Source organism: Lepisosteus oculatus, chromosome 4, assembly GCF_040954835.1.
Source record: "Lepisosteus oculatus isolate fLepOcu1 chromosome 4, fLepOcu1.hap2, whole genome shotgun sequence".
Classification (NCBI taxonomy): Eukaryota; Metazoa; Chordata; class Actinopteri; order Semionotiformes; family Lepisosteidae; genus Lepisosteus; species Lepisosteus oculatus.
In genome coordinates this window covers 28660220-28686350 of record NC_090699.1, presented here as the reverse complement: position 1 = coordinate 28686350, position 26131 = coordinate 28660220, and the positions used below count along the sequence as shown (strand labels likewise).

At 42.0% G+C, this 26131-nt stretch overlaps 1 protein-coding gene across 7 annotated transcripts in view; it reads left to right on the top strand.

Moving 5' to 3' along the window:
- Window positions 1-26131, top strand: part of LOC102697420 (serine-rich coiled-coil domain-containing protein 2) — a 98174-nt gene that overhangs the window by 33807 nt on the left and 38236 nt on the right. For all 7 annotated transcript variants that reach the window (XR_001478384.2, XR_001478383.2, XM_015346719.2 and 4 more), the window contains exons 4-7: window positions 15028-15127; window positions 16780-16894; window positions 19025-19226; window positions 23754-23840. Coding sequence is in view for 5 of the 7 variants with exons in the window: in XM_015346719.2 (XP_015202205.2) it covers window positions 15028-15127; window positions 16780-16894; window positions 19025-19226; window positions 23754-23840 (504 nt within the window). In the remaining 2 variants the exon portion in view is untranslated. The remainder of the gene's footprint in view (window positions 1-15027; window positions 15128-16779; window positions 16895-19024; window positions 19227-23753; window positions 23841-26131) is intronic.

The window sequence follows — 26131 nt, the reverse complement described above, 5'->3', positions numbered from 1 at the left end:
ATCACATTAATGTATTACTTTGTACAACAGAAGGGGTAAAAGCAGATATTAGCTGGTCTGGGCACTTTATTGATGGTGGAGAAAAAAGATTACAGGATTACTCTGATTTCTCTCACTAAGACTGGAATAGAAGAAGGATATGTCTGTCTTAAGAATATCCCTATGGGACTCGTGATGATGTTCATAAGCCTGTGTGCTACTGGGAAGAACAAGCAAATGAAACAAGGATTTGTAACTCAAGTATCCATGACTTGTTTATGGGAGTTATGGTATAGAGCAATGCAATCCTCAAGCAGAACAGACTGAGCTTCACTAAGAGGAGTTTTTAAGTTCTCCTCTGTAATACTAAATTGACCACATTCAGTCTTAACTAGGTCACAGTCCATTTACTGTTAATTGAAGGTGGAGGAACTGTCTGCTCCAGTAAGAGCTTTGCAATCACACTTAGTCCGTCCAGTTTTGTGGCCATTTATTTGTACTGGAAATGTAATGTATGGCTACAGTTATGTTAGAAGGTTTAGAGAATCCACATGTATGTAGGAATCAGTGTGAAGTAAAATACTTTTGTCTTTAAGTTTACTTTAAAAACTGGTTCTGAGAGTGTAGATGGCAATGACTCACTGAGCAGATGGGCAAAGAGTGTTATAGCACAGGCCTGCATGAAAACAGAAAGACGTCTGCACTCCTTTTTATTAAATGGCCGATTGGCGGGAGATTTACTTGGTAAAGTCTGGATAGAGTAGGTTGAAAGCAATAATACTGATTTTGCCTAAACAAGTCATGTAACACATATACTGTAAGGTTTGAGTTTCTGAATTTACATCTCTTGATTGGCCTCTCTTTCTGTCCCCTGCTCCCGCCTCTTGCTCCTCCTCTCTCAAAAAAATAAAAAAAAAAGTCTTGGAAGCCCGTAATTTAGTCTGGAATTGGTACCCATCTGTTTTGGCAAAAATATTCAAAGATATTTGTCTACCCTAAAAAAAAAAAAGGTAAAAAATCCAATGACTGGCTCAAAATATAGATTATATAATTAAAAAAATAAAACCTAATTTTCTGCTTTGTTCCCCCGCTACATTACCTTTGCTTACTGCCTTGTCTTTCTCACACCTGAAGAAGGCTCCACGGCCGAAACGTTGTATTTTCTTTCTTCTTTTTTTCAGCATGGAATAAACCTATTACTTGTTCCTTTGCAGCCTACGCATGCTGACGCAGCTACCCACCGGAACTATACTGTAAGTGTGTGAACATTTGAGAACACAGAGCAGAAAAATAAGCCCAAAAAGTTTGAACTGGAGTGACAGTTAATAGTTTCTCAGATTTCCCCAAACTGTTGTCATTTTAAGATGGATATTTTGCTCTGCATTCACTTGACTGAAAAGGCAACATGAATTTGAAGCTCCTGGGTTGTTCTTAGAATTTTCATCTGCTCCACTGAAAAAAATGAATGACTTGGAGAAATCGATATCTGAAGGAGCAGTATGCATTTATTAATGCCGTAAGCTGATAAGCAAAATGACTGGAGTTAATATAAGCTGTACTACTAGTTTCTTTTTATTCATGATAAGGAATGAGTGAAGGGCTGACAACCTTCTCTGATATTCCTGACTGCAGTGTGAGGTTAGGACATCGACTGCTACCCTGAGCCATTGCATCTGTTGGGCCAGAGCAGGGTCACAGTTGCTCTTTTAAGAGACTTTAGTTAAACCTACTAGCAAAAGCTGTAGGATTTTCATCAACAATTGAAGCACATTTGGAGGTAATGATCTAGGGTATCATTGAAGTTCTGTGTTCTAATGGTGCACTGTTTTGTCATGTTCTCGTGATCTAGCATACATACTGTACATAGGCTGGGAGGGATCTTCAGGCTGGAAGCTCAAGCCTTTCTCCTTCCCTGTGTTATGTGCAAATGTGCCAGATTCTTCAGTTGGGCTCAAATGAAATCTGAACTTTTTGTTAACCCAATTGTGAAATAAATACAAAAATACAAAAAAGAAAAGGCCATCCAGCTCACAGTACTGGTTTGAGTGATCAGGACCTCATCAAGCTGCGATCCTTCAAAAAGCAGTGCATTTGTTTCCACAGTACGATGGAAAAGTGTTTCATCTGCAGTTGAAGTTGACTTGTGCAATGCGACTTTTACTGCCGGCTACTACAAATGAATCTTACTTTGTCCTGTAGTTCCTGAGACACGTGTGTATTTTCATAAATTGTTCAAGAGTGCACCTTAGATCCAATTTTTTTTTTAAATGACAGAGGTCATGAAATCAAGTAAAGGAACCAATAGATAAATAACTTGATTCTTTTATTTAGACCATTAAGCTCCAAACCTAAGATATCTCCCCATTTTTTGAGAGATCAGAGTGATAAACGGAAAGATAGAAGGGGGTTGTCAGAACGGCAGCTCTTTCTCTGTTGATGATCACAAACTGGGGCAGAAATTTCGTCTTGTTTGGAAAAAAAACAACAATGTATTAGAGGAAATGTACTCATTACGAACATATTTGTGCTGGTAATTGAATTTGTACCATCCCTTGCAGTGAGGAACTATCTGTACACCCAGAGAAAGGCATTAGTGTAGTCGTAAAGATTGATGCTTGCGTTAACTTTGTCATGTACACAGCTCATGCTAAGTGAGTGGAATTGCGTTTTTTAAAGTGAATTTATTATATCTAGGATGGTAGTAAAGTAAAAGTAAGTTTAATTACATATGTGACTGTGAAATAATAGGCACTGCTTTTCCGCTAATGGGATCTGTCAATTGCCTTCGTAGTCTATAATGGGTTCTGCAAAAGTTGGTGTCTCTTCCTCCACTTTGTTAACAAGATAGACAGCGTTTCTGTGGCAGAGATGAGATGTTGGGCAGAAATATGAGTGCTGATACTGAGTATGCTTCAAATGCAAACTGAGCCTGGTAGACTCGTCACACAGTAGCCGTAGTGCTTCAAACCTGGTGTGGACATACCTCAGAGGCTTGGTGAAACTGGACCGGCTCAACACTCTCTCAAGGCACCTGAGGTGGGAGTAGATGAAGCGGAGGCTCAGGGCAGAATCAGCTGTAGTGACGTCCCCCATCCAGGGAACAAGCCAAAGAAAGGTTAGATTTGAGCTAGTTTAGGGAGTCATCAGAAAGAGGCATTGATTTCAAATTTGTGATCAAATTTGAAAGAAGAAGAGCACCACCTACTTGTCCATCAACATCACTTATAGCAACAACCTACTTTTCCTTAGAGATCTTTCCTCAGCCCTGGGCAGATCAAGACTGGCTGCGCTTCTGAGATTTCGCGATCCTGTCATATTCTGACCAGACGTCCTTCTCACAGTGTAATGGTGGCCAGAAGCAACCTTGCCAGGCAAACAGTTAAAACATGCTGCATGACAGACAGATTAATTTATGGTTTCATGAGACACTGACTTCTCTATATAAACCAGTATCTGATTTTTAGAAATGTTTGAATTAGGCATTCTGTTTTGTGGTTGGATAGGAAATGCAAATAATTTGGAATGTGTTTCTTTTCTGTCTCTTCAGTTATGTTTGTAGAACAGCCTGCAGTTTCTAAAACATAATGTGACTTGAACTCCTCTGCAGTGGTGGTCCCTGCTGTCTCTCACCTGGGTTTGTTGGCAAATTTAGTGAACACTTGGCTGATTAAGGGTACAGAGTGAGAAAAAGACTGAGAATTGTGAAAGAGCCCCCCTGTGCTTCGGCAATATTCTGTGATTCTGAGGAGTGTGTCTGCTTTTAAAGGCACAGACAGAGGAGATGGAGATAGGAAATGTGATGTTGAAGCGAATGAAACAACAGCAGGTAAAGAGAGGACACTGATCGGGCCCAGGAAGCTTGAGGGGAAAATCTTTTTATGCATTTATTTTGGGTCTGTTTATTCAGGGCAATTTCAAGGCAAGATAAGGGCAGTGTGGAAATGCTTTTTAAGTAGAGGAAAGGTAGATTGGAGTTCTGTGATGTGGAAAACTACTTGATGGAGAAATGCCTGTATATTTGTCAAGACGGAGAGGCTTCCAGTGAATAACTGGAACCCTGGTCCTTATGAAAGCCCAGGGATGCAGACCTGTCAGAGGGAAGTCCCTCATTGTGTAGGACTGGGTGTAGCCATTTTTCACAAGGCCTACTGAGAAATTCAATTACAAAGTGTTTAATTAGTCCAAAGTGGGTCTTAAAAATGTCACAAAACGTTTAGGAGGCTTGACTTTCTTGTTTTATCAGAATAAGTAAGAACGTGGTTAAAATGCTTGTAAATGTCCTCTAAGTCAGTGGTTCTCAAACAAACTGTGTTCCGCGGGACGTCTGCATGGGTTCTGTGAGCTCTCACATAGGCTACAAGAAAAATAAAAAATTGCTATCAATAAAAAACTGTGAGTTACGATGGCTCCAAGAAGTCAGAAAAATTAGGCATATGTTCTGAAACGTCATCTTCAAATTCACTGTCTGAATAAATTTCTGGAGCCAGAATGTACCTCAAAGGTGTCGGATGAAATTTCCTCTTCCATCTGCTCTTTTATCTTGTTTGGAGATAAAAATGCCATTTCACTATCCAGCAAATCTCAAAAACTCCCGCAATGAGAGAAAATAGCGTGTCACTAGGTAGAAAGATCGCTTAGAAATGACTGCAACTATGAGAGAAAAAAAACCCCTTGAAAAACAATAAAATACTTAAAGACTTCGTGTCACAAGAATATGAGAAGTTCATTGACCTGATTTCAGAGTCTTCCTTATAAACAGCTTTTGATGAAGTTCTGTTTGCAAGAGTTTTTGTGCAGCACCAAAAAATATCCAGTATTATCAGAGAAAGCTCTTTCTGTTCTTCTCCTGTTTGTGACCACCTATCTGTGTGAAACCGGATTTTCGTCGTAAGTGTCCACATAAAAGAAGTATCGCAACAGATTGGACGCAGAGTCGAACATAAGACTGCTCCCATCCATAACTCCAAATGTAAAAAAAATTTTAGAAGTAAGAGGCAAACTCACTCATCACACTGAGCTTGTTTTGTTTCTGCTGGTTTGAAGTAAATGTTCATTAAAAATTATCAGTACTCTTTTTAAAAAAAGCCTCACGTATTGTTGTCTCACTGTGTTTTACTGAGTCATTTTGCAGTTATGTGATTAATCCATCCATTTTCACTTCCGCTTTTCCTGGTGAGGTTCCAGTGAAGCCCGAGCCTACCCGGCAAGCAACGAGCGCAACGCAGGGTACAGCCTGGACGGGGCGCCAGTCAATCGCAGGGCCAGTCATACATGGGGACAATTTGGAGGCCACAGTAAGGGCCGAAGGGGGAAATTTGGCCCAGACCCCAGGATAACTCCCTACTCTTCTCGAGATATGCCTGGTGATCTGTAATGACCACTGAGAGTCAGGACCTCAGTAGTGGGCCTACAGTATAGTGTCCCCGCCACTATACTGGGGCATTAGGACCCACTCAGAACGCAGGGTGGGCACCACCTGCTGGTCCCATTAACACCACTTCCAGCAGCAACCACAGGTTTCCCCAGGAGGGCTTCAGTGGCTCACCAGTTGTGAGTTGCAGGGTGATATGGCTGCTAGCCTCATGTGATTAATAAATGACTGAAATAAACTCAATGGGCTCATACAATGCTTACAATTTAAAAAAAAGCAATCGATAGTTTCTTCCTTAATAATTGGCTAAATTGCCTCTGCATAGCAGTCCTAGAATGCTTTTTGCAGCACACCACTGTAGCTAATCCTGAAAAGTAAGAAAAAAGGTAGCCGTGACATTAGCTTCGACAGAAAAGGGTTCCGGTATCGAAAACATTTGAGAACCACTGCTCTAAGTCATTGATTGATTTATTAAGGTGACACTTCCTGAAGATTATAGGTTTCAGAACCACACTTCAAATCATTATATGGAATGGATAAAAAATACCTCATTTGCTGTTGCTGTCTGCTGAGCTGTTTCAGTTAATATTGTTTCAGTCTTTAATTTCATCTGCTTTGGGCAGATCAGTAGGGGAATAATAAAATGTAAAGGATGATTTTTTTCTCTACTTTAAGGCCCAGCAGACTGCCCATTATAGAATACTTCCAGAGCTGTGTGCTTAATACATCCTTACTACAACTCCAGACATGCTTGGAACTGCATGAGTGAAACTGGAAAACCTGACTCAGCATTTCTATTAATGGAAAGTTTGTACAATATGCATTCTTAATGTACAACATGATCCTGTAGTTGTTAATGCCAGTCAGTAAATACGAACTGTTTATTTTGTTTGAACTGGGAGTTCATCAGTTATAAGCAATAAACTGTGGTAATTTACTGGTTGAGTGGAATGACTGGTTTATAGTCAGTTCCTGTCCTGCAGTATCGAAGGTATAACCCCAGTGGGGTGCCCATTGTTAAGAGGACAGCTACCCAGTGAGTCTGCAGACATAATCTGGCCTTTTATTAAGTCACCTCGTAGTTCCAGAGTAACAGGAGACTCATTTATCTTTTTAAGATTGCTGGCCTGCAGAAATGATTAATCCTGTTCATGTTATTTGCTGCAGTCTTGTTAACTGGATTGCGTTGCGTTGTGGCTGCAGTAAACGATTTCCGCCACCTGATGGCAGTGTGTGTCCGCAGCAGCGCTGGTGGCTGTGAGAGCCAGTGCAGGGGCTGAGCTGCGCGAAGGGTCTGAACGCCAGCTTCGTTCATGCGTTGCCAAATCATGCCCGGTGGGTTCGGAGTCTCTGCACACTTGAAATATTCATCTCTCTACATGCTGGCCACGTCACACTGCTGAATGCCCCACGGGGTGTGCATCTCAAGGCCTTTACAAGGGAAAGTTTTAAGGGAAATCAGTCCTGTCAGGATATGAATATGCCCCTCATTCCCCTGTCCCTCTCCTGCAGTGCACACATATCTGCAGCACGTCCTGTGTTTTGTCCGTGACGTGGCTCAGATTATTGTCTAGATCTCCGTTTTGCTTTATTGCCCCTGTATGACTAACCTGCCTGCCTTCTGCTAATGCTCTTGGCTCCCATTCTTGTTATTTCTGTATCAAAACCGGATGCTTCAGTTGGCACCCCTCAGAAGTCATTTTCGCCGATTGGATCCTATAGGAACTTAAAAGTCCTGTGGTGTTGCTGTAACCAAAATTAATCACTTTCCTTCTGTGTTCAGGATTCTGTCTTGAAGATTAGTCATTGTGTGATAAATTACTGATTTCTCTGCATCCCCAATGAGTTCAGAAATAGATCTAAGATTGGTCACTTCCTCTTCTAGGATCAATAACAGTGACATAATGCCAATTCTACAATGAGAAAAAAAAATAACCGCTTATTTTTTCCCCATACTCAGTTCTTGTTGAAATGTTGTTTTTGCTCCACGTTAATCCACCTACTTCGGAGAGACATTGAAAACAGCTGCTTTGAGGAAAGATCTCTACATCACAGAGATCTGAGAAAGCTGCGCACTCTTTCCAGGGCACAGATGGTGGCTGGTGAGACCTCTCCGCATCACTGTCATAGTGAGGCTTGTCTGGCTAGAGTCTTATCACTGTACATTGAGAAATGTTGCCAGAACACAGTGTTTTAGTTTTAGGTCTGACCTTAAAAACATATCCAATTCTCCTGCTGCTGCAGGTAGTCCTAATCCTTTCTAGCCTGTGGCTATGTTATAATAATGCTTTAGAAAAGCGCCTGTGCCTTGTAAGTTAATTGGGAGTTTTAAAGAGCTGGCTGAAACAGTGTTGTCTCTGCAGTACAGGAGGGAGAGGGCAGTGCTGGTCCAGATGTGGGGGTGTCCTCACTGTGTCCTGTGCATGGAAGGGGTTGTTTCTTATGGAATGACACCTACTGATGGGCAACCAGATGTCGGCCAAGGGCAGCAGCATCATCCTGCCCGGAGGGCTGCTCGACGACCTGAAATAAGGCAATTAATAAAGGAGTTCCAAAATGCATTATCTAACCTCATTTGTGCGTGACGGCTGTAATGATTTACTAATGCAGTGCTAGTTCAATGCGAGGCATCCCACAGTTCTCGGGGATCTCGTATAGCCCACGGGCTGCAAGTTGCCCATCGTTATTCTAAGCCCTTGAATACAGAGTGTTGCAGAAAAGGGAACGCACACAGTTAATGCCCCTTGAAGGCTGCTTTGGAAATGCACAATAATAATAAAAAAGGTATCTATGAAGTTGCTCTTCCGCTGCACCATTTCCTTGGAGTATGCCCCATGCAGTTCATGGGGGGTCAGCTCTGTCTTTCCAGAGGGGTCTGGAGCACTGCAGTGCCCGTGCCTTGTCTCAGAGCTGCAGGGAGGCTTGAGAACTCTTGGTATTCAGTCAGGTAAGCTCCAGAGCCTCTTCTTCCTCCCCCCACCGCAGATACCAGCCTTTTAATCTTCTCTTTTATCACCGCGCTGCCTCCTGCCTTGTGCATCAGAGCCCAGCGTCTTTCAACTTCACTTGTCTTACTTGCTTCTAATTTTATTTTCAATGGTGTGCTTTGATATGGCCTCATTAGTTGGCTGCTGTAGGTAACTAGTAAGCTCTATTTGATGTTTGTATAAATAACATCTCTATAGCTATAGCACAATACCACTGAGTGAAGTGACTGTGATTTGTCCTGTGGCAATTGTTCCTTTGGGGATGCAGTGCAAGTTTGGCCTGGCTGATCTTGGTGTGTCTGTGGGAGGAAAGGATTGTTAATACCCTAAGACAGAGGGCTGGACATGCTGCATGGGGGTATTGTTTCCACTAGATTAGTACCCCTTGTCTGTGGTTTAAGAAATCCCATTACAGTTGGAATAATCATCATTATAAAAGGCACATTGGTAGAAGGGCACATTCCATTGACTGCTTGTCTGTACATTTGTCTTGGTGAGAAATGGTGTTCAGTCTGTGGGATGGTATTTGGTTTTTCTCTGCTTTTGCTTTTTATCGATAGAGGGCAAACGGTTCTTTGATAGCTACACATGTTCTTTATGTCATTCATTAAAATGCTGCTTTTCTTGGGACAAGAGCAGGTTGCAAACTCAGACAGAGGTCTGTCATGGGCATTGTTAACATATCAGACTTAAATTGTGGTAATTTTCTGGAAGAAAGTACTACAGCTTACAACATCTGCAGTATGAGAGTGAAGACATCGTAGCTCTGCCAAAACGTGGCTGTTCACCAGAAATGACCCCTTTGAGCATTTGGACTGTCTAATCAATCCCATGTAACTGCCCCAGTGTCTTGGACTATAAAGTGTTTACCATTTGGGCCGAAGGCTGCACCACAAAATATTCATCCTGATCAGTTACGAACGATTACAAACAGGAGGTCATTGTGGTCATGTAGCGTGTATGGTCACTAGTGGCTAATTGATCCTCATTCAGCTTTTTCTTGAAAAACTACAGTTTCAGCTTCAACAAACTGGGTGGACACCCTGTTCCATACAGTACCTTCGCACTCCTGTCCCCTCCTGTTCTCAGTTTTAAATGTACGTAGACTCCACTTGTGTGCTCTGGCTCCCATTTCACTGTTTTTTCTGAAGTTCTACTGATTTGAGGATTTTGAATATTTGTATCGGGTCCCCTTGTAATCGTCTCTGGTCAATACGGAAAAAGGTCAGTTCTTTTGGCCTCTCCATGTGGGATATTCCCTTAAGTCCCACTTAGTATCTTGATTGCTCTTTTCTGGACTAATTCCAAAGCAGCAGTACTTGTTCTATAATGTGGTGACAAATCAGGGTCTGCTAGATTTTCTTTCAGAAACAGGCATTTCCAATGTTCCTTGCCTAGTCTGTATTGCAGATGTTTGACTTGCACTCTGCAGTTCCCCTGCTAAAGTTATACATTATAACAATGTAGAGTGTCTCAATCTTCCCTAATGCATAAGAGGAAAGCCTATCTTTAATGGATTGGCTTGATGTTACCCTCTGATATCTCTGGAGCTATATATAAATGAACCGAACCATCGGGGAGTTCTTGTTTAAGAAAATGAAGATGGATTTCTTTGGCGTGTTTTAATAGAAAGATGCTTCTCTCCTGCTGTTTGTCAGAGCTGTGACACACTCTGGATTAGCTCCCTCTGAGAGTGACTACCTGATACGTTTACAGTAATTTAATCACATCCCTGATGGGCCTGACCTTTTCTTTCTTTTATTGATGCCTGTTGACGGCCTAATTATCCTCCAGCTAGCTCCCCCACAGCTCTGCTCTCCATCCTTTAGAATTGCAGCCCCCTCCATCGCCTGGCAGGCTGAGTGAAGTGGGTGCGTCTGGCATGTGGCCCCGGGGCTCCTATCCTCCTGCCGGGGCCCCTCGCTGTCGGCCTCTCTGAGTGTTGGCTGCCTTGTGCTCCAGCGACGCACTTCTCTGGGGCCTTAAGCTTTCTGTAAAGGAGAAAGTGCAGCCGCCGCCGAGCAGAGACGAGTTAGGACTTGTGTTGTCAGTGCTTCCATGATGAGGGTGTAATCATCCTCACCTTGATTTCTCTTAGTACACCTGGGCAGTGTAGACCGAGAGGAAAAAACACAGAAGGGGGGTGTATGTGCAGTTATGTGCTTCTTGATAAGACTGCGTGAAAAAGTCATTAATTAAGAAACGAAGAGGTTAAAAATATTCATTACTTTTCTGATGCGTTTCTCGTTTTAAGGTGTGAAAATAGTATTGTATGAGTGCAATTTTAAAAGGCTACACAAATAACTGTATAGCTGTGATATGATGGTGACACGAGATCATGTTTACATTTGCATTTATGTTACAATTTAAATTCAGTCATATAGAGGAGACTGTGGGATATTGAAATGGAAGGCCTTCAGCTACTGAAGTCTAATGGAGTTGTAGAAATAAGTATAAAACTTGCCTCTTAATTTAGTAAATTCTGTTTTAAATCTTACCTGCCAAATTGCAAAATATAAGTGATCTTAGAAACCAATCATAGTTGTCAAATATAAGTTAATAAATGATCATCATATTCAATAAATAAGTAAGTGGTGACTTGCAGGTTCCCACACTGAACCCATGGCTGTATAGATATTTGATGCAAAAAGAAAAACAGGGACAGATTATTGTTCCTGGTTTCTTACCATTCCTTTCAGTTTTTGAATGCATGGAGCAGGGGCTGGTTTCCAGGATTTCCAGGAATATTATATTTTTTAAGCAGCAAGCTAAAAGCTTGTGACTGAAGTCATTGCTGCACATACTCCTCTGCTCCCGTTGCCTCTTCTTGCATTCCCAGTCGCTGTGTGCTGTGTGCGCTCACACAAGCGCAGCTCAGAGAGTGGGACAGGGCAGGGCTCGGTCTGGACTGTAAGGTGTTTGATGAACAGATGGAGAGCACTGGGGACACCATGCTCGACTGACTGTTATGTTCTCAGGGATAAAGACCCAAGTCTGGCTGAATCAGCATCTTGAGCACAGCCTTGTAAACTCTTGTCATCCTATGTGCAGGGCCTTCTGCCTCCCATTCCAAAGTTCATTCGCACACGGAGACTGGTCTTCATCAGGGAGTCTGAACTGGCTGTATAGGGCTCCCATAGAGTGTTCTCGCCCCGGCCTGAAGGAGCCCAGATTGTTTTTCAGCCTGTTCCTCTTTTTTGGAGACTTTTCTGTTTGACCTTCCACGGATGTTTTTTTGCAGTGCTGGCTTCCTTTTTTTACCTGGCTGCTTTCCACTCAGCAAATCGATTGTGTGATTGCCTGCACTCTGAATGCTGTATTAAAAACAGAAGGAAAAAAAAAAACTTGTTCATTGAAGCTTTAAAATCAGAAAAAAACATTACCTTGAAAATGTCCACTGAAAAGGATAAGTGGAAATGCATTAGAGCCCTGTTATAAAAAAAAAAACACCTGTTGTATTTTTAAAGGTCAGCAGTATAACGAGGATTTGCAGTAAGGTATTGATGCATCTTAAATGCCATGTCCAACAGCGACTCCTGATGGTGAGATTAGGAAGAGATGGTCATTGTGCAAAATGTATTTTTTTTCTGTGCTTGTGAATCTTTAAAATGTCATACGTTACGTTTAACAAATGTTTAGGAGACTCTGTAATGCTCTTTTTTCATAATTTGTAATGCATGGGTAGTGTAATGAGGACCTAGTTTTTTCAGTCAGTGGACATTACAGCTGGGCCAGGCATCTCAGTCTTTGTTTCTCTTTCTAGGTAATGTTACAAATGGCTCAAAGAAATTTGACTATTTTGCTTTCTTGGCCCCTGGTAGTTTCTTGGTTTTAGTCAGTCAGTCCTGATGATGAAAGGGAGGAAGGCTCAATGAGAGCGCCCTCTTATGGACAAGAACACTTTCGGCCCCTTTCAGTGGGCTAATTTGCCACTTTGTTCTCCGTCATAATTATTGGCTTCAAAAATGTTAATATATTTAGGTTGAAAAAACAGAATGCAAGTCAGGCAACCCACATACATGGAAGAATAATTTGTGTGTTTAAATGATAAAGATACATTTATTTTAGGTAGATGTACTATAGATCTGTTTTGAATACATAGGTTTTACATACACAAACAGAAATAGAAAAAATATCAGGATAAAACCAAGCTAACAGAGTTTTTATAAGCTCTTTAAGCCTTTTCAGCATGAATAAAAAGAACTACTGAAGTAAAAGCCAAATCTAACTAGTGAATAAAAGCAGAGAAATCAATTCCCCATTTTCAAATCTTTGGGGAGCAAAGTATTGATTGTTTGCAGGCAAAGTTGGACTGGATTACTGAAATAATTAATTTCCACTGTGAATGAGGAAACTGTTGTTTTCTACACAGATCTGAGATGTAAGACTAAACCGCTTGTGAATGTGTGTGGTTTTCCTCTGCTCTGATGCAAGGCCTGGCTGGAGAAAAAATATCTTCTATCATTCATGGATCTGGGTTCTAGTTCAAAATTCTTATGTTGATAGATTTGCGGTATGTGTTTTGCATTTTCATTTTCGTTGTGGTATTCCTCAGAATTTGTAAGACAATTTACGTTGCGTTTTTGCAATTCTTTCACTGTTACCAAACAAAAACAAGTTTTTTTAGGGTTGTGTGATGTTTACCTGATAAATGCGTGTGACCACAAATCCTTGCATTATCATAGGTAAGGACAGAAGAAGAGTAATATTGCAGAATTGTGACGTAGCGTTATTCTAGCACGCTTTCACAACAGAGATTAGATTAAAAGTCTAAGGCAGAATGAACAGCCCAGGCCCTCAGTGCAGCCACAGTGCAGTGCCTGCTGGTTTTTGTACTAATTGAGGCCTTGATTCTTGAGTTGAACCCCAGATTTAACTAATCATGCACTAATTAGACATTTTTAATTGGTTTCAGCTATGCAGCTGTAAGAAATTGTACATTTACTTATAAATATTCATATATTATTTAAGCACTGCTGCTTTTCAGACCAAAATACAATTAAATAAGTCTAATCAGTCACGCTGTTAGTTCAATGTGTCCAAGTTAAGGGGTCAATTAGGCAGCCAAAAGTCCAGATTCCTAGCTTTACAATTAACAGAAAAATGTTTAATGGGCTTTGAGCCTCACTCTTGACTTGAGTGTCTTATTGATAGGATACCTTGGCTTACTGTGGCACAGCGAGGGTTCTGTGTCAATCACAGGACACAGAAGAGTAACAAGGAGTATTGAGGGTTCGATCACAATCCAGCGGAACTTGGAATCCAATTGTACTGAGCGATCTGGGCAACACACTAGAGTGGAATGTTTTTTCCATATGCCTGCAGAGCTCACGAGAGCAAGTTTATCATGCGCATCATCGGAAAGTCCTTATCGGATCTAAGTGTGTGTTATAAAGCCTGAAAGCCTAGAAGTGAAACAATAGTGCAGGGATTTATTTGCTGGTCCCACACGTTTGTGAAGTCTTAGCTTCTCTTTTCTGATGGTAAAGCACTGTGTACTGTTCTTTAAAGCCTCCTGCACTGCACATGGAGCTATTCTGTGACCTGCAGGAATTCTGTTCTGAGATCCTTTTCCTTTTTGGTTTTCCTGCTAAGAAATTAAGTATTTTTCTTCCAGTTTTTTGGTGCTTTTTCTCCGTCAGTGTCGCTGTCTGTTGGTATGAAATGTCATTTCCCAGCAGCGCTGTGCTGTAACTAAGCCCTCTCTCTGGGTGGTAGGGTGGGAGAGACACTAGTTTACAGCTGTCTGATTTTCAGGGATGCTGCCGATTAGCTGAAGAAAGTACCATTTGCTGCAGCTGTTAGCTCTTCTGTCCCCCAAAGTGCCTGTGTTGTCTCTAATTAGGCATTTGAAAAATTCAAATGTATGCTCTATTGTTATTTTTTTTTAAGAACAAATGAATCCTCCTTCTCAGTGCTGTAAGGTAACAGGGATGTAACTTGGGTAGAGTTGCAGTGTATGGTCTGACCCTTGGGCTTATTTGGGCATGTGCTACTGTATCTTGTGCCTGACCTTCTGACCTCTAGCACAGCCGGGCCAAATGCCTTCTGAAGTCTCATTGCTTCTCTGCTCTTGGTGTTCTGCAAACCCTGACAGCCTGAGCAATATTCACTCATCATATGCTTTATTATATTTAGACCATGAAATGTTCTCTAATTTAATGCACACTGTGGTGAACTTTAATTTATTACAGGCCAGTATTTGCATTTTTTTAATTTCACTTATTGCCTTGTACTGTACTTCAGGCATAGTTTTTAAATTTAGTCTATGCCATTTTAAGAAATCTTCTTTGATTGTTTTGGGGTCATTTTTTTTCCTTTTTAATTTTTGAAACTGCTCTTATGCCTTGTGGGTAAAGTGCTATAGAACCCTGCATGTGCTTCCATAATAAGCTCTTTTTCCATGTGGAAATGGGGTGTTCCTTAGTGGGTAATTGCTGGTGTCAGTGCACTGTATTGCAGCTTGAAAGCTGTCTTTACATTCCTGAGAAGCAGGTGTCCATGGGTGTCCATTTGATTTTTTAGAAAGAACAATCACCCAACCAGATGAGAAAGATGCTGCCAAAAACAATATTCTCCGAAATGAAACCCCCTTAATCCTCAGGGTATTCCTTACCAGTGTTTAATTGGAATTAGTTTACCACAGTGTGGGATGATGTTCCTTTCCTCCTCCCCATCATCTTTGCGCAGGACATCTTGAACAATCTGGACAACTTGGACTCATGTGACCTTGAGGACGATGACCTCATGCTGGACGTGGAGCTTCCTGATGATGGCTCCCTAAACAGCGGTGAGTCCAGTCCCGCTGAGCAGGAAACCAGGGCTTGTGAACAGAGATCTGCAGTTAGAGGCCTGGTGAACACTGGCTCCGCTGGGCATTGCGGAGCCACTGGCTCCATCTCTGGTTTCACTCTTTGCCATGCTAACGAGCAGCGCCTTCACCTCTTCATAAAGAGAAATTGGCAAGTCATCCAGCTTCACGGTGTTTCATTTCAGGAGAATCCCTCTTCCGGAACCTTTTTTCGATCATGAATGAGAGCTTCGTGCAGAGCAGAAACGGGGAGTTTTGTGTACTAAAAAAAGCGACATAAAGCACAGAACAGACACAAACAAACATGCTTGCACTTGCAGACACTAAGGCACATAGGCTTAAGCCCCCAAGAAACACACTTGCACAAAGCCCTGCAGTGCTGCTGTCCTGTGCTGGGGCATGGCCAAGATGAAAGTCTGCGGACAGATGTGTGTGGGGTATGCCCTGCATGAGTGAGAGAGAGCCTGTGCCACCGCGCAAGAGGAAAGTGAGAAGTGTGAGTGTCCCTCCTCCTGCACGGGCCTCCTGGAAGGGGAATGAATGCCTCTGGTATTTATAGCCGCGTGTTTGGGGCTGTGGCCGGGGAAAGGGGGAGGCCCCTCCAGTAGCACAGTGAGGCAGGGCTGTGATGTGGAGAGCTGGGCCCTTTTCCCAGTGACACACTGCCAGGCAGGCAGGAAGGAAGGCCTTCTATTTTCAATCTGAGTTCCCATGACAGGACGGGCCATAACAACAACATTCACTCATTCCCAACTAATGCTTCCCACACGGGCTGCTGCAGTTCTCCCCAGCTGCCGGTAAGTTCAGAAAAAACAAGTGTAACTGGAGGAAATAAGTAACTGTTTTCTCTGTCTTCAGCAAGCCTTTTAACTTCAGTTTGTGTTTTGCTATGTGTTGAATAGTGTATATGATGCACACTGGGGTCTGGTGGAGTGAAGGGGTTTGGTTTAAAGATTCCAATGTAAGATTCTGTCTGAGTCTGATGAGCTCAGCTGTGTAAAGTGAGGGTGGAGAAGTTTTTTTGTTTTGTTTTGATTTCTGATATTTTAGAGATTTTCTGTTAAGCCTTCTATGACTTGATGCTGGTCTTTGTTCACAGAAAGATGAAAAAAACATTGTCGGCATGTTAACGGTGTCGTGCTACACTGGATACTAATTTTCACATTCGATTTCCACACCTTTTGTTCTTGATTTTAAACTGCGGTACACTTCATTCCTCCCCAGTACACTAGGGTTCTCAGACACAGAGGTAGCTTTCTTCAGCTTAAACTGAGCTGCTATTATGTAGAGAGTGAAACCAGCTTCTGAATTTGGAAGAATCTCTCAATGTGAACCCCCAGGGTTGTGTCTGTATGACAATATCAGTGATGATAGTCTTTCATATTCTCTTTTTTTACTGTTCATGTCTTTTTTCTGTATTATCGTGGTGTTTGGAGGTACTCCAAGCTTAGCTATTTCCATGCAGTAGGAATGTAATTGGGAACAATGTGGCGTTATGGAAGAGATATCAGTGTCAGCTCTGTACTTTGAGATGAATCCTGAGTTGTCTTTGCACCTCAATGAACTAGATCAATGAACTATTAACACCTGTGCTCTTGTCCCTGACCTTGTGCTGGGATGCTCCTCTGCAGGAGACGCTGACGGGATGTCCCAGCTGGATCGCTCCGAGCGAGGAGGGCGGCAGGGGCACTGGAGAAGAAGGCAGCACCGGTGGAGTGGCCCAGATCACTTCCACAGTGACACCAGGTGTGGACTGGCAGTGTGCTGGAGAGTGTCAGAGTGTCGGAAACTAGTGCTTCTCAGCTCCAGTCCGGGAGTAGGCCAGCATCGTCTGCTCTTTGTTCCATCTGAGCTTTTGATCACTAAAGCTAATTGATCCTTGCTTGATTAGGCCATTTAAAGGATCATTATTTGGCCTTTGGTTAAAAAAATCTCTGTTGCAGTTGTGTTATGAATCATTTACACAAATGGGAATGACACTGTATTAAATACTCCTGCAAAAAGTGACACACATTTAATTATACACACTTAAGAAACCAAGAAATTGTTTCAAGTTTGATACTAATTACTGGCTACATCCAACTGCTTAAGAGTCTTAATAATTAACAAAAACGTAATTAGCCTAATTGACAAAGAGTTTGGATGGAGCAAAACCCAGAAAGCACAGGGTTGCTTCAAGAACAGGTTTGATAACCAGCTCATTTCCTGGAGGGCTTGCTGGTTTTTGTTCCAGCCTAAGTAGTCAATTAAAGAATAAACCTCTATTTCATCTTAGCTAGACATATGTAGGATGTTTCTTAAGGTCTTTTGAAGTTGATTGCTCAAAACATTTACTTCATTAAATGTACAGTTGCCTATACAACACCTCTGAGCCATATTAGAAGTGTTCCAATTATGCAGTTAATTAAATAATTAGAATGGCTATGTAACTGTGAGCTCAGATGGAACAGAAACCAGAAGCCACTAGGCCCTCCAGGAATTGAGTCTGTTCTAGACTTTTTTTACAGTGTTCCAGAGTGTGTAGGAGAGTTTCAGTGTCCGATGTGAATTGTAGAGAAGGGAATAATTGTTGCTGATTTATTCAAAGGAAAAGAATGAGCTCCAAATAGAATATTCTATGTCATAATGTAAGTGACAGTCATTATTTCAGCTTCAGTGTGCTTCAGCAGATAAAAATAGATGACAAAGCATGGTTTGATACTTCCTTACCAACACTCTTGTAATGTCCTGATGTCCAAAGAGAGTGGACTTCTTACAATATGTGTACTGCTTTTATACTTTTTGAAAATTTCCTAGATAAATATGTATATATTCTGAAAAATGAAGGAAAAAAAAGAGCTAGGTGGCCTTTGGTATGCTGAGCCGCCCTTAGTGTTTGTGTATAGCAGCTGGGCTTTTTGTTTAGTAATCGCTGGATTTCCACAGCTCTCCATTCACCTGCCTGTCTGTCTGGCCATGTCTCTTCACAGTGCATCTGAAAACCTTTCCATTCAGAACATCCTCTTTCTCATTAACCTCTCTCTGTGTTTCTACTGTTTTTTTTTACATTCATTCTCCAAGTTTTAAAGTGGTTGGAGATGCTCAAAAATATCTGCAGAACGCAAGTCTCTGTTTAGAAGTCTTTATTGTTTTGTATCTGTCCGCATTTAGGAAAGACAGAGGTATGTGGGTGGCGATGACAAGTTGAAGGTTTAGACAGAGTCTCTTTGTCCAGACTGTGTGAGTGTTCCCACAGGAACACATTGAAGCTATAAAAGATGCTGTTGTAGTTTTCTTAGCCTTTTGCTTTCCACTAGCTGTAACCAGATATAACTGGAGTAACCTGCCCTAGAATGTAACCTGTATCAGAACTACTGCCTGGGCAAGTTTCCCAGAATGCACTCTGCCCCCTGATGCAAATTTGAGCCAGTGACTCTATACAGTACATCGCACAAAAGCAGAGTCTTCTGTATTTCAAGAGACACTTCTGAATTTTTACTGTGAGAGGTAAATAAAAATCATGGGGAAATCTGATTGTGTTTGTTAATGCCATAAGCTCCTCTTGACAGCACAGCTAATTTGAAAGATGATACCCCCTACAGAAAATGAAGTAGGTACGATTTGTGCAACGTGACTAGTGTTGGGCATGGGTTTGGATTTCCGTTAGGCCAGTAGTAGAAGTTTCACAGGTGATGAAGTACCTGGAATCAGCTGTCTGTGTTTATACTTCTTATCTGTTTTTTGCCCACGCTTTTCCTCCCTTACTAAATTCTGATATGCAAATGTAACCAGAGATTCTTGCTATTACATTTTTGGACATTTTCCTGCCGACCCTATGACTGACTGTGTGAAGTCATGAGATAATGTGTACTGTCTCTCTTTTGCTTACCTTTCCAGGGGTGCTGGGTTCCTGGGCTCCACGACTGGGCCTTTTGAGGGGTATGGATCCTCCGGGTCGAGCCGGGCTGCCCCACGCCCTTTGCAGCCTCTGGGCTGGCAGGAGAACACAGTGATGCTGGACGAGCTGACGCTAAGACACATGGCCCAGGACTGCACCTCAGTGAAGACACAGCTGCTCAAACTGAGGAGACTGCTGCAGGTCAGATGATTCCTCCACCTCCTGCACATAAACACAGGCTGCGATTCTGTTACAGTCAGCTTCATGCCAGTTCCTTGCCGTTCACAGTATTTCCATTCCATTCCGTTTCCAATCCTTTATTTAGCTAGATGTGTCAGAGGTGAACACATTCTAACTTATGGCAATGACCTGGTCACAAAGCTCACACAGTTGTTGGAGAGTACTCAACACACAGCAGTTAAAACACATTACAACAAAGAACTGTTTAGTAGTCTCATTTATTGTATGCCATCCCTACAACAGATTTTTTAGACATCACGTGGATGATTTTTGCTATAGGAACAGTCTGTCTGCAGTGCCCTTTCTGTGTCCCAGACAGATCCTATTTGTGAAGACAAATGAATAAGTGCCTCTAATACTGCCAAAATAGTGTCTGCAGCCTGTACCCTCTTCACTGTGAATCACGATAACAAAGAAAGAGCTGTAAAGCAGTGAGTCACCTCTTTTCTTGATTGCCCTTGCCTTCCCCAAGGAGAATCCCTCAGTGAGTGTGAAGTTTAATGGGAAATATGCAGAGCGCCGCTTAAAGTGGTGTCATAAACCGATTCACTGATTTTCGAACCGGAAGACATCTGAAAATCACATGCTGCCTAACTTGGACGTTGGATTTAGGGAAGCGTGTATTACATTCCTTACTCTCCTATTTGGACAGTCCCTCAGCTCCTCTGCTCCAACTTGATCAGGAGTAAGCGTCCTGTGAACAGTGCTTGAATTGATGCAGTGCCACGCAATCTTTTTACAAAGCCCAGCTGCTAAAAAAAAAAACATTGTTTGGGTGCTGCATGCCTCTCTGTCGTAACACTGTGACATGTTGCAAGAACAGAGACCCCCTCAGTTAAAGGATGGAGTAGGCAGACAGGTGTGTCAGTAGTAGCTGTTTTGTGACACTGTGTTGCATGGAAACAGGGGTGTTATATTGTAGGTGCAGGGGTGCAAAGAGAAATCTTGTTCCCTGGGGGGGTGTTATCAAATGAGGGTTGGGATCTAGGTAGTGCCAGGACTGAGCTCCTATCCAAGTGTTAATCAAAAAGCAGTCAGGGTGGACTAATAAATTAATAGTTTAATTACCCAGGTAAATGTGCATTTGCCCAGAAATTAAGACCATATCACTGAATGGTTTAATTGCAAATCTGACATGTACACGATGGAAAGAAAAGAGTTTAAGCCATCTGCATGTTTTTTTTTTTAATCTTTGTGTCACTTATGTTATATACGTGCTGTGCACCCTGGGGATATTCAGCTCTTACAATCCATTCTATTACAAGGCTTTATTTCAGTTAAGACCATTATCACTTAATTGATCTTTTTCACATCCAACTAAATAATTAAAACATAGAAAGAAGCACTTCCACCAAAGAAGGGTCCTAAATGCACGAGTTGTACAGGCTTACTAATAAGAAATAGCGCATGTCTTATGCTTTGTGCCTTCCATAATGACAGAGTGGGAATGTACTGATGCTTCAAGGATGCAGACTTATCCCATGTTTCTGTAGCACAGCTAAAACCTGGAGTGTCCAGCCAGAGGAACTATCACACTGCAGAGCAAATCCCCCTCAGTCTTCCTTCTCAAGACTCCACTCTTATTTTTTTTGGATTCTTGGTGTTATCAGCCAAAGCATGCTTTGTGTTAAAGTCTGGATCTAAACCAGCAACCTCCATGATAGTGTCCATCCTACACTCTTCACCCTTCATAATTGGTGGCAGTCTGTCAGTATTGGTACTTAATAACTGGATAATTTAAACTTTGTTGTCCATTCCTGTACAATTGTCAGTTAAGGCGTTTACAGCATATTTGGGAAGACGTGTTCGGAGACAGTGGGAGCTTGTAGCTACAGAGAAAAGATCATTTTGAGCGTTTTAAAGCTCTGGACTGTTGGACTGTAAGCAGCAGGAGGCTGAAAAGTGATAAAAAGGTGGGAGATATGGTCCCCTGCCATCCTCACCTCTGTTGATGTTATATTCTCCTCAGAAAGTAACAAAAGCATGTACAGTGTCCTTTGCTCTTGGAAGAACTGCTCTTGAGCAGGCCTTTCTGTTCCCTTCGTTTTCACACATATCATAGGTGCTTTGTAGCACAGGCTTAGAAGCCAAAAAGCTAAACCCAGATGAGGGAAAAATAAATGCTTTGAAACTGTAAAGAATGAAAAAAATAAACTGGGTGAATGTGATGTGCCTGTGAAGTGAAGTGCCACTACCCTACAATATAGTGTAAGGATCATTTAGCATTTCAAAGAGATGCCTGTACTGAGGGCTATTAGAAATGGCAGGTATCGGGGACTTGGCTGTGGCCTCCCTGCCTTTCTCCTCCATTAGCCTGCAGCTCACTCAGCTTGTCCGTTACACGGCACTCTTCTCTTCTCCCCCGCTCCCCCCCTCCTGACACTCTGCTCCCCTTCTTCTTTTCAGGTGCCTCCCCAGGACACTCGCTTGTGTTCAGACTACATTGCTCAGGGCTGCTTTCTGCCCTGCCTGGCTTGCCTCCAATTAGTGTGCTGAAAGCAAGACAGGGATTTCTCAATCCGCTGCCCGTTAAGCTCCCGGATCAGTCAATTAATCAATCGCATTGCAGCCCAGCTAGCGGAAATCATTAGTTAGATGTTGGAATCTGGGTGCGCAAGAGGGCTGTCTCGTTAGTGGAGTGTGGAGGTGGACGGGGGCTGGGCTGGAGATCTGTGCAGCCTTACATTGTGAAGTGTCAGTGGTCTTAGAGCAGCTTGGAGAGGATGGAAAAGAACATTCCTCTTCTTTGAAACCCTCCAGGAAAGGTGTTACTAGATATTTTTGTTATTCCATATAAAGGCATGTGATGGGGGGGGGGAAAGCATCACAAAAAAGGGCTTCTTTTTTATTTACAAGCTGTATTCCTTAACATCCACTCCTACCTGACCTAAACCAAGCAGATGACAGAATAAAACTTTCTCCCAGTCTGCGATCTCCAACCGTCTGAGGAAAGAAAGAAATTGTTGGGGTTGACCATGCATCCCTTCTCGCTGTCCTTGTCCTTCTGCATTGTTCTGGGCAGCAGGTTGGCTCTCTGCATCTGTAGACTGCGGGCAGTTCCTTTTGCCTCTGTTGTTGGAGTACTAATGGCAGTTTCACATCATGCTCACTCCTGGGGCAATGCCTGTACTGTGTCTTCAGTCTGCTCTCTGCTCAGGCACAAAATGTAGGTGCTTGCCTGTCTGTACCGGTGTGCAGTCAGGTGTGGCTTTTAACATAACATCTGTAGCTGCTTTAGTACACAGTGTGCTGTGTAAATGACATATTGCATTACGTCATTAAGGCTAAAAATAAAATATGGCCATTTTAAGGAGCAGTCTTAATATTCAGAGTGGCACACAGTGTAATTGTTCATAACATTGCATTCGCTTTCAACCTTTCTGAATGTATTTCCTATAACAGACCTTTATGTTCATGGAAAAAGGAGTACATGAGGGAAAAATTTTTTACCATGCTGAGCTGTGCAAAATACTCTTGGGTAGAGCTTTGCACACCAGGAAAGAGGCAAGAAGATGTATTCAGGACAGAAATTTGTATTTTTTAGGAAAAAAAAATCATAATCTGATTTTCTCGAGTCTCGATGTTGGTGGTGGTGACTTTGATGATCTTGTTCATATCAAGCATGTACACCTGAAGCCAGGCTGCAGCCAGACTGTTAGTGGTGTGTCAGAATGTAATTTCTCAACATTTTGAATTTGTAATACTTCGAAAGCTATTCATGTTTTAGATAACTGTAACACTAGTATAGCAGTCGTCAAATATAGACTCTACCCATTGCATCCATTGCTAGATTCTGATATGGCCATTTTAATGGAGTGATAGATATTAAATGTACTTGCCTAGACCAAGAGACTGGAAGGACTGTGCAAGTGTAATGTCGCCATTTATCTGTTTACGTATGAGTGACGCAGGGTTCAGGACGTTGCTGTGGGTTAGTTGAGCATGTGGAGGCAGTGAGCCAGAGACTGTTCTGACTCATCGCACTAAGGAAATACATCCAGGGCCTTCTGACTGCCTCTTGTAATAAAACCTGCCCTTTGAATTGCTTGCTCTGCATTTGAGGAAGCTAATTTCAAGTACTATTGCACAAATTAATTCATTGACTATCGGTGTCAGGGCTTAATTAAAAAATAGTGCCTGTGCTTTTTGTATGTTATAATTAAGCCTCTTAAGGAGAATTACTTATTGCTACATACTCTGCTGTTCTTTATAATGGAAGGGATTTTGCTTGTTTATTTAGCTTTAATGTTCTGTAATGAATGGGGGAAAATGATTTTTTTCCTTTGTTTCAACATTCTTTTGTAGCTTTGCGAAGATACATTCTGAATTGAAGTCAAAATGTAACGATTTGCATAAAAACAGATGAAAATGTATGTGTTTGTGGACAGTCTAGGCAAAGCCAACATTCCGGGCTGCAAGTCTTCACAAGCTCATGTGTACTTGAGACCCGACTTTGCTCTATTTCATTCTGTTTGTCTGTCTGCACAGATGGGAGATGGTGGTACTGTCCAGGATTCCCACCTGTCTGGAGCCTCAAGTCCTGATCCTCTGGAAGACTCCAGGGTTCCCCTGCAGGTGAGATCAACCTAAAGAAAACCTTGACACAATTGGTCACACTAAGAGAAGACTGCTGTGGTCCACTGTCATTACAATCGCTCCTTACCCAAGTACTGTAAATTTCATGAGTTTGACCTGACATTAGCCAAACAATTTAAAAACAATGCCGGTTTAATATTCCATCTAAGCCATCCTTTATATTAAAGAAAAAAAGATAGGCACTTTGATTCAGATATTATGGATGCATTTCATTTTTACGATTGTATTGTATACGGGCTAAAGCGCCAATATTTATTCCCTTCTGAATGTAAAAGCTAGAAACTAGTGGTCAAGGAAGGGTGCCAAGAGTCTTTCCAATCCATGTCATGCTTTATTTCTTATCTTTCATTAGAAAACGTTTAGGGTAGCACAGTGCATGGATTAATTTACTATTCTGGCACCCATCCACACTTAATATACGTACCTGAACAGCAGAAGAACTCAGAAACAGGCATGGGCACATTAATATGTTGAGTATGTTATCCTTCCAGATGTGCTACAGTGTAGCACATTGCAGTACACCACCCATGGTGTCTGATGTAGCCCAGAGGACTAATGAAGCTAGGTATATAATCCTGGAGCACCAGGGAGCCGTCAGTGCATGGCGAAGCTTAATGAGACCGCTTGTATATTACACAGTTCTCAACACAGAGTGGGGAGGGGGTATGTGGAGTGATTTTTTTTTATAAATAAATGGGTCTAAAATAAACAATGTATACTTTAAGTGGTAAATTAGGTCCTGTAACCAGTTTGCTTAGCCAGCACTTTTTTGTAAAAATTAAACGGCAAAACGCGTGACTAGTGAGGGAACATCAAATGTGGGCATGTGGAATCTTTGTTCCTACCAGTGTGCAGTTTCAGAATAAGAGAACAGGAGTCCAGGTTTCAGGGAGGTGAAGGGACATTCAAAGAAGGATTTTATGCCACCACTTCACAGCTCTCTTGTAGTGATCAGAATGCTCTATAATAGTCCACAAATCAATCCTTAATACTTCTGTGAGGTGTAATATTTTATGCTAAATATTGTTTAGCAGTATGGAAAAAAATATATTTTAGAACAATACTTAGAAAGGTGTTTTGCAAAAGCAATTGTATGTATACCAAGAATTAATTTGACTAGTTTTGATGTAAGTCTCTTGAGATATACTGTACCTCTTTTTAAAGCCTTGGTTGACAGGAGACCTGATGCTGATGTCTTGAAAGGAACAACATGTTCAACTGTTGTTTTTGATTTAGTTTGTCCGGTGAAAAGTGGGGATGCAACAGGAACTTGAAATCAAACCCAGATTAAGATAACGAACTGACATAAGGAAGCCTCAGTTTTTGGCTTCCGGTAGTTTTCAGCCTTGCTGCTGATCCCTGTACTCTTTGGCCCTTCAGGACCTAGTCGGGTTGTGTTTGAGTTATTATGGATGTAAGATTCTGTTCTCAGGTGTTAAAAATCATTATCTGTAACACCAGGTGGAATGAGAAGACACAGCTATGTAGTTGTGCTCCGTGGAGAATTCTAAAATATAATCCTAAATGGTGTTGTAAAGTTGAAGAGCCTCTGAAGGAATGAGGCAGAGCTGTCACAGAGGTGAAGCACAGGATAACTCGGAGTGTTCAGCAGCTCTGAACTCTACCTGGAGAAAGTCCAGAAAGCCTGAAAAGTTCCAGCTGGTTTTCCAGCTGGAAAAGTTCCAGTTCCAGTGGCAGGAAGCCTGGTCACCTGTTCTAAACATGCGTTACCTCACGTCTGGCCACAGCTAAGCTTTTATTCAGTCCTCAAAACCATTCATAAACAGAGGTAAATTACAGTTCTGTTTATACATATAATTCCCTGAACACTGTCTCTCCTAGACTGCCACGTTGAGCTTGACAAACTCCCTGATCACAAGACACTGGATTAGACTCCCAATAATTGCTCTAACAAGGGCCCGCCTCCTCTCCTCCCCTCACCGCACAACTAGCTGCTCTCCAGCTGCATATTCCTCAACATTCGCTGGAAGGAAACTGAACAGGAGCAGAGGCCACAATTCATTTTTTATGAAACTCATCACCCCTCTGACTTACAGGCACTGCCTGCCTCTGTAGCTGCAAACATTAAAACTGGAGGATCCTTGTAAAGAACTGTCTGGTATTCGGGTAGGCAGGTCCCTTGCCAGTTCCATTTCATATCAGAATTCAGCACAGCTTTTAGCCCTGCAGGTAAAGAGCAGAGTTCTCACCAGTCTTATTAAAACTTCATGGATGGCTCTCACAAATGTTTTAGAAGTACAGGGGTTTTA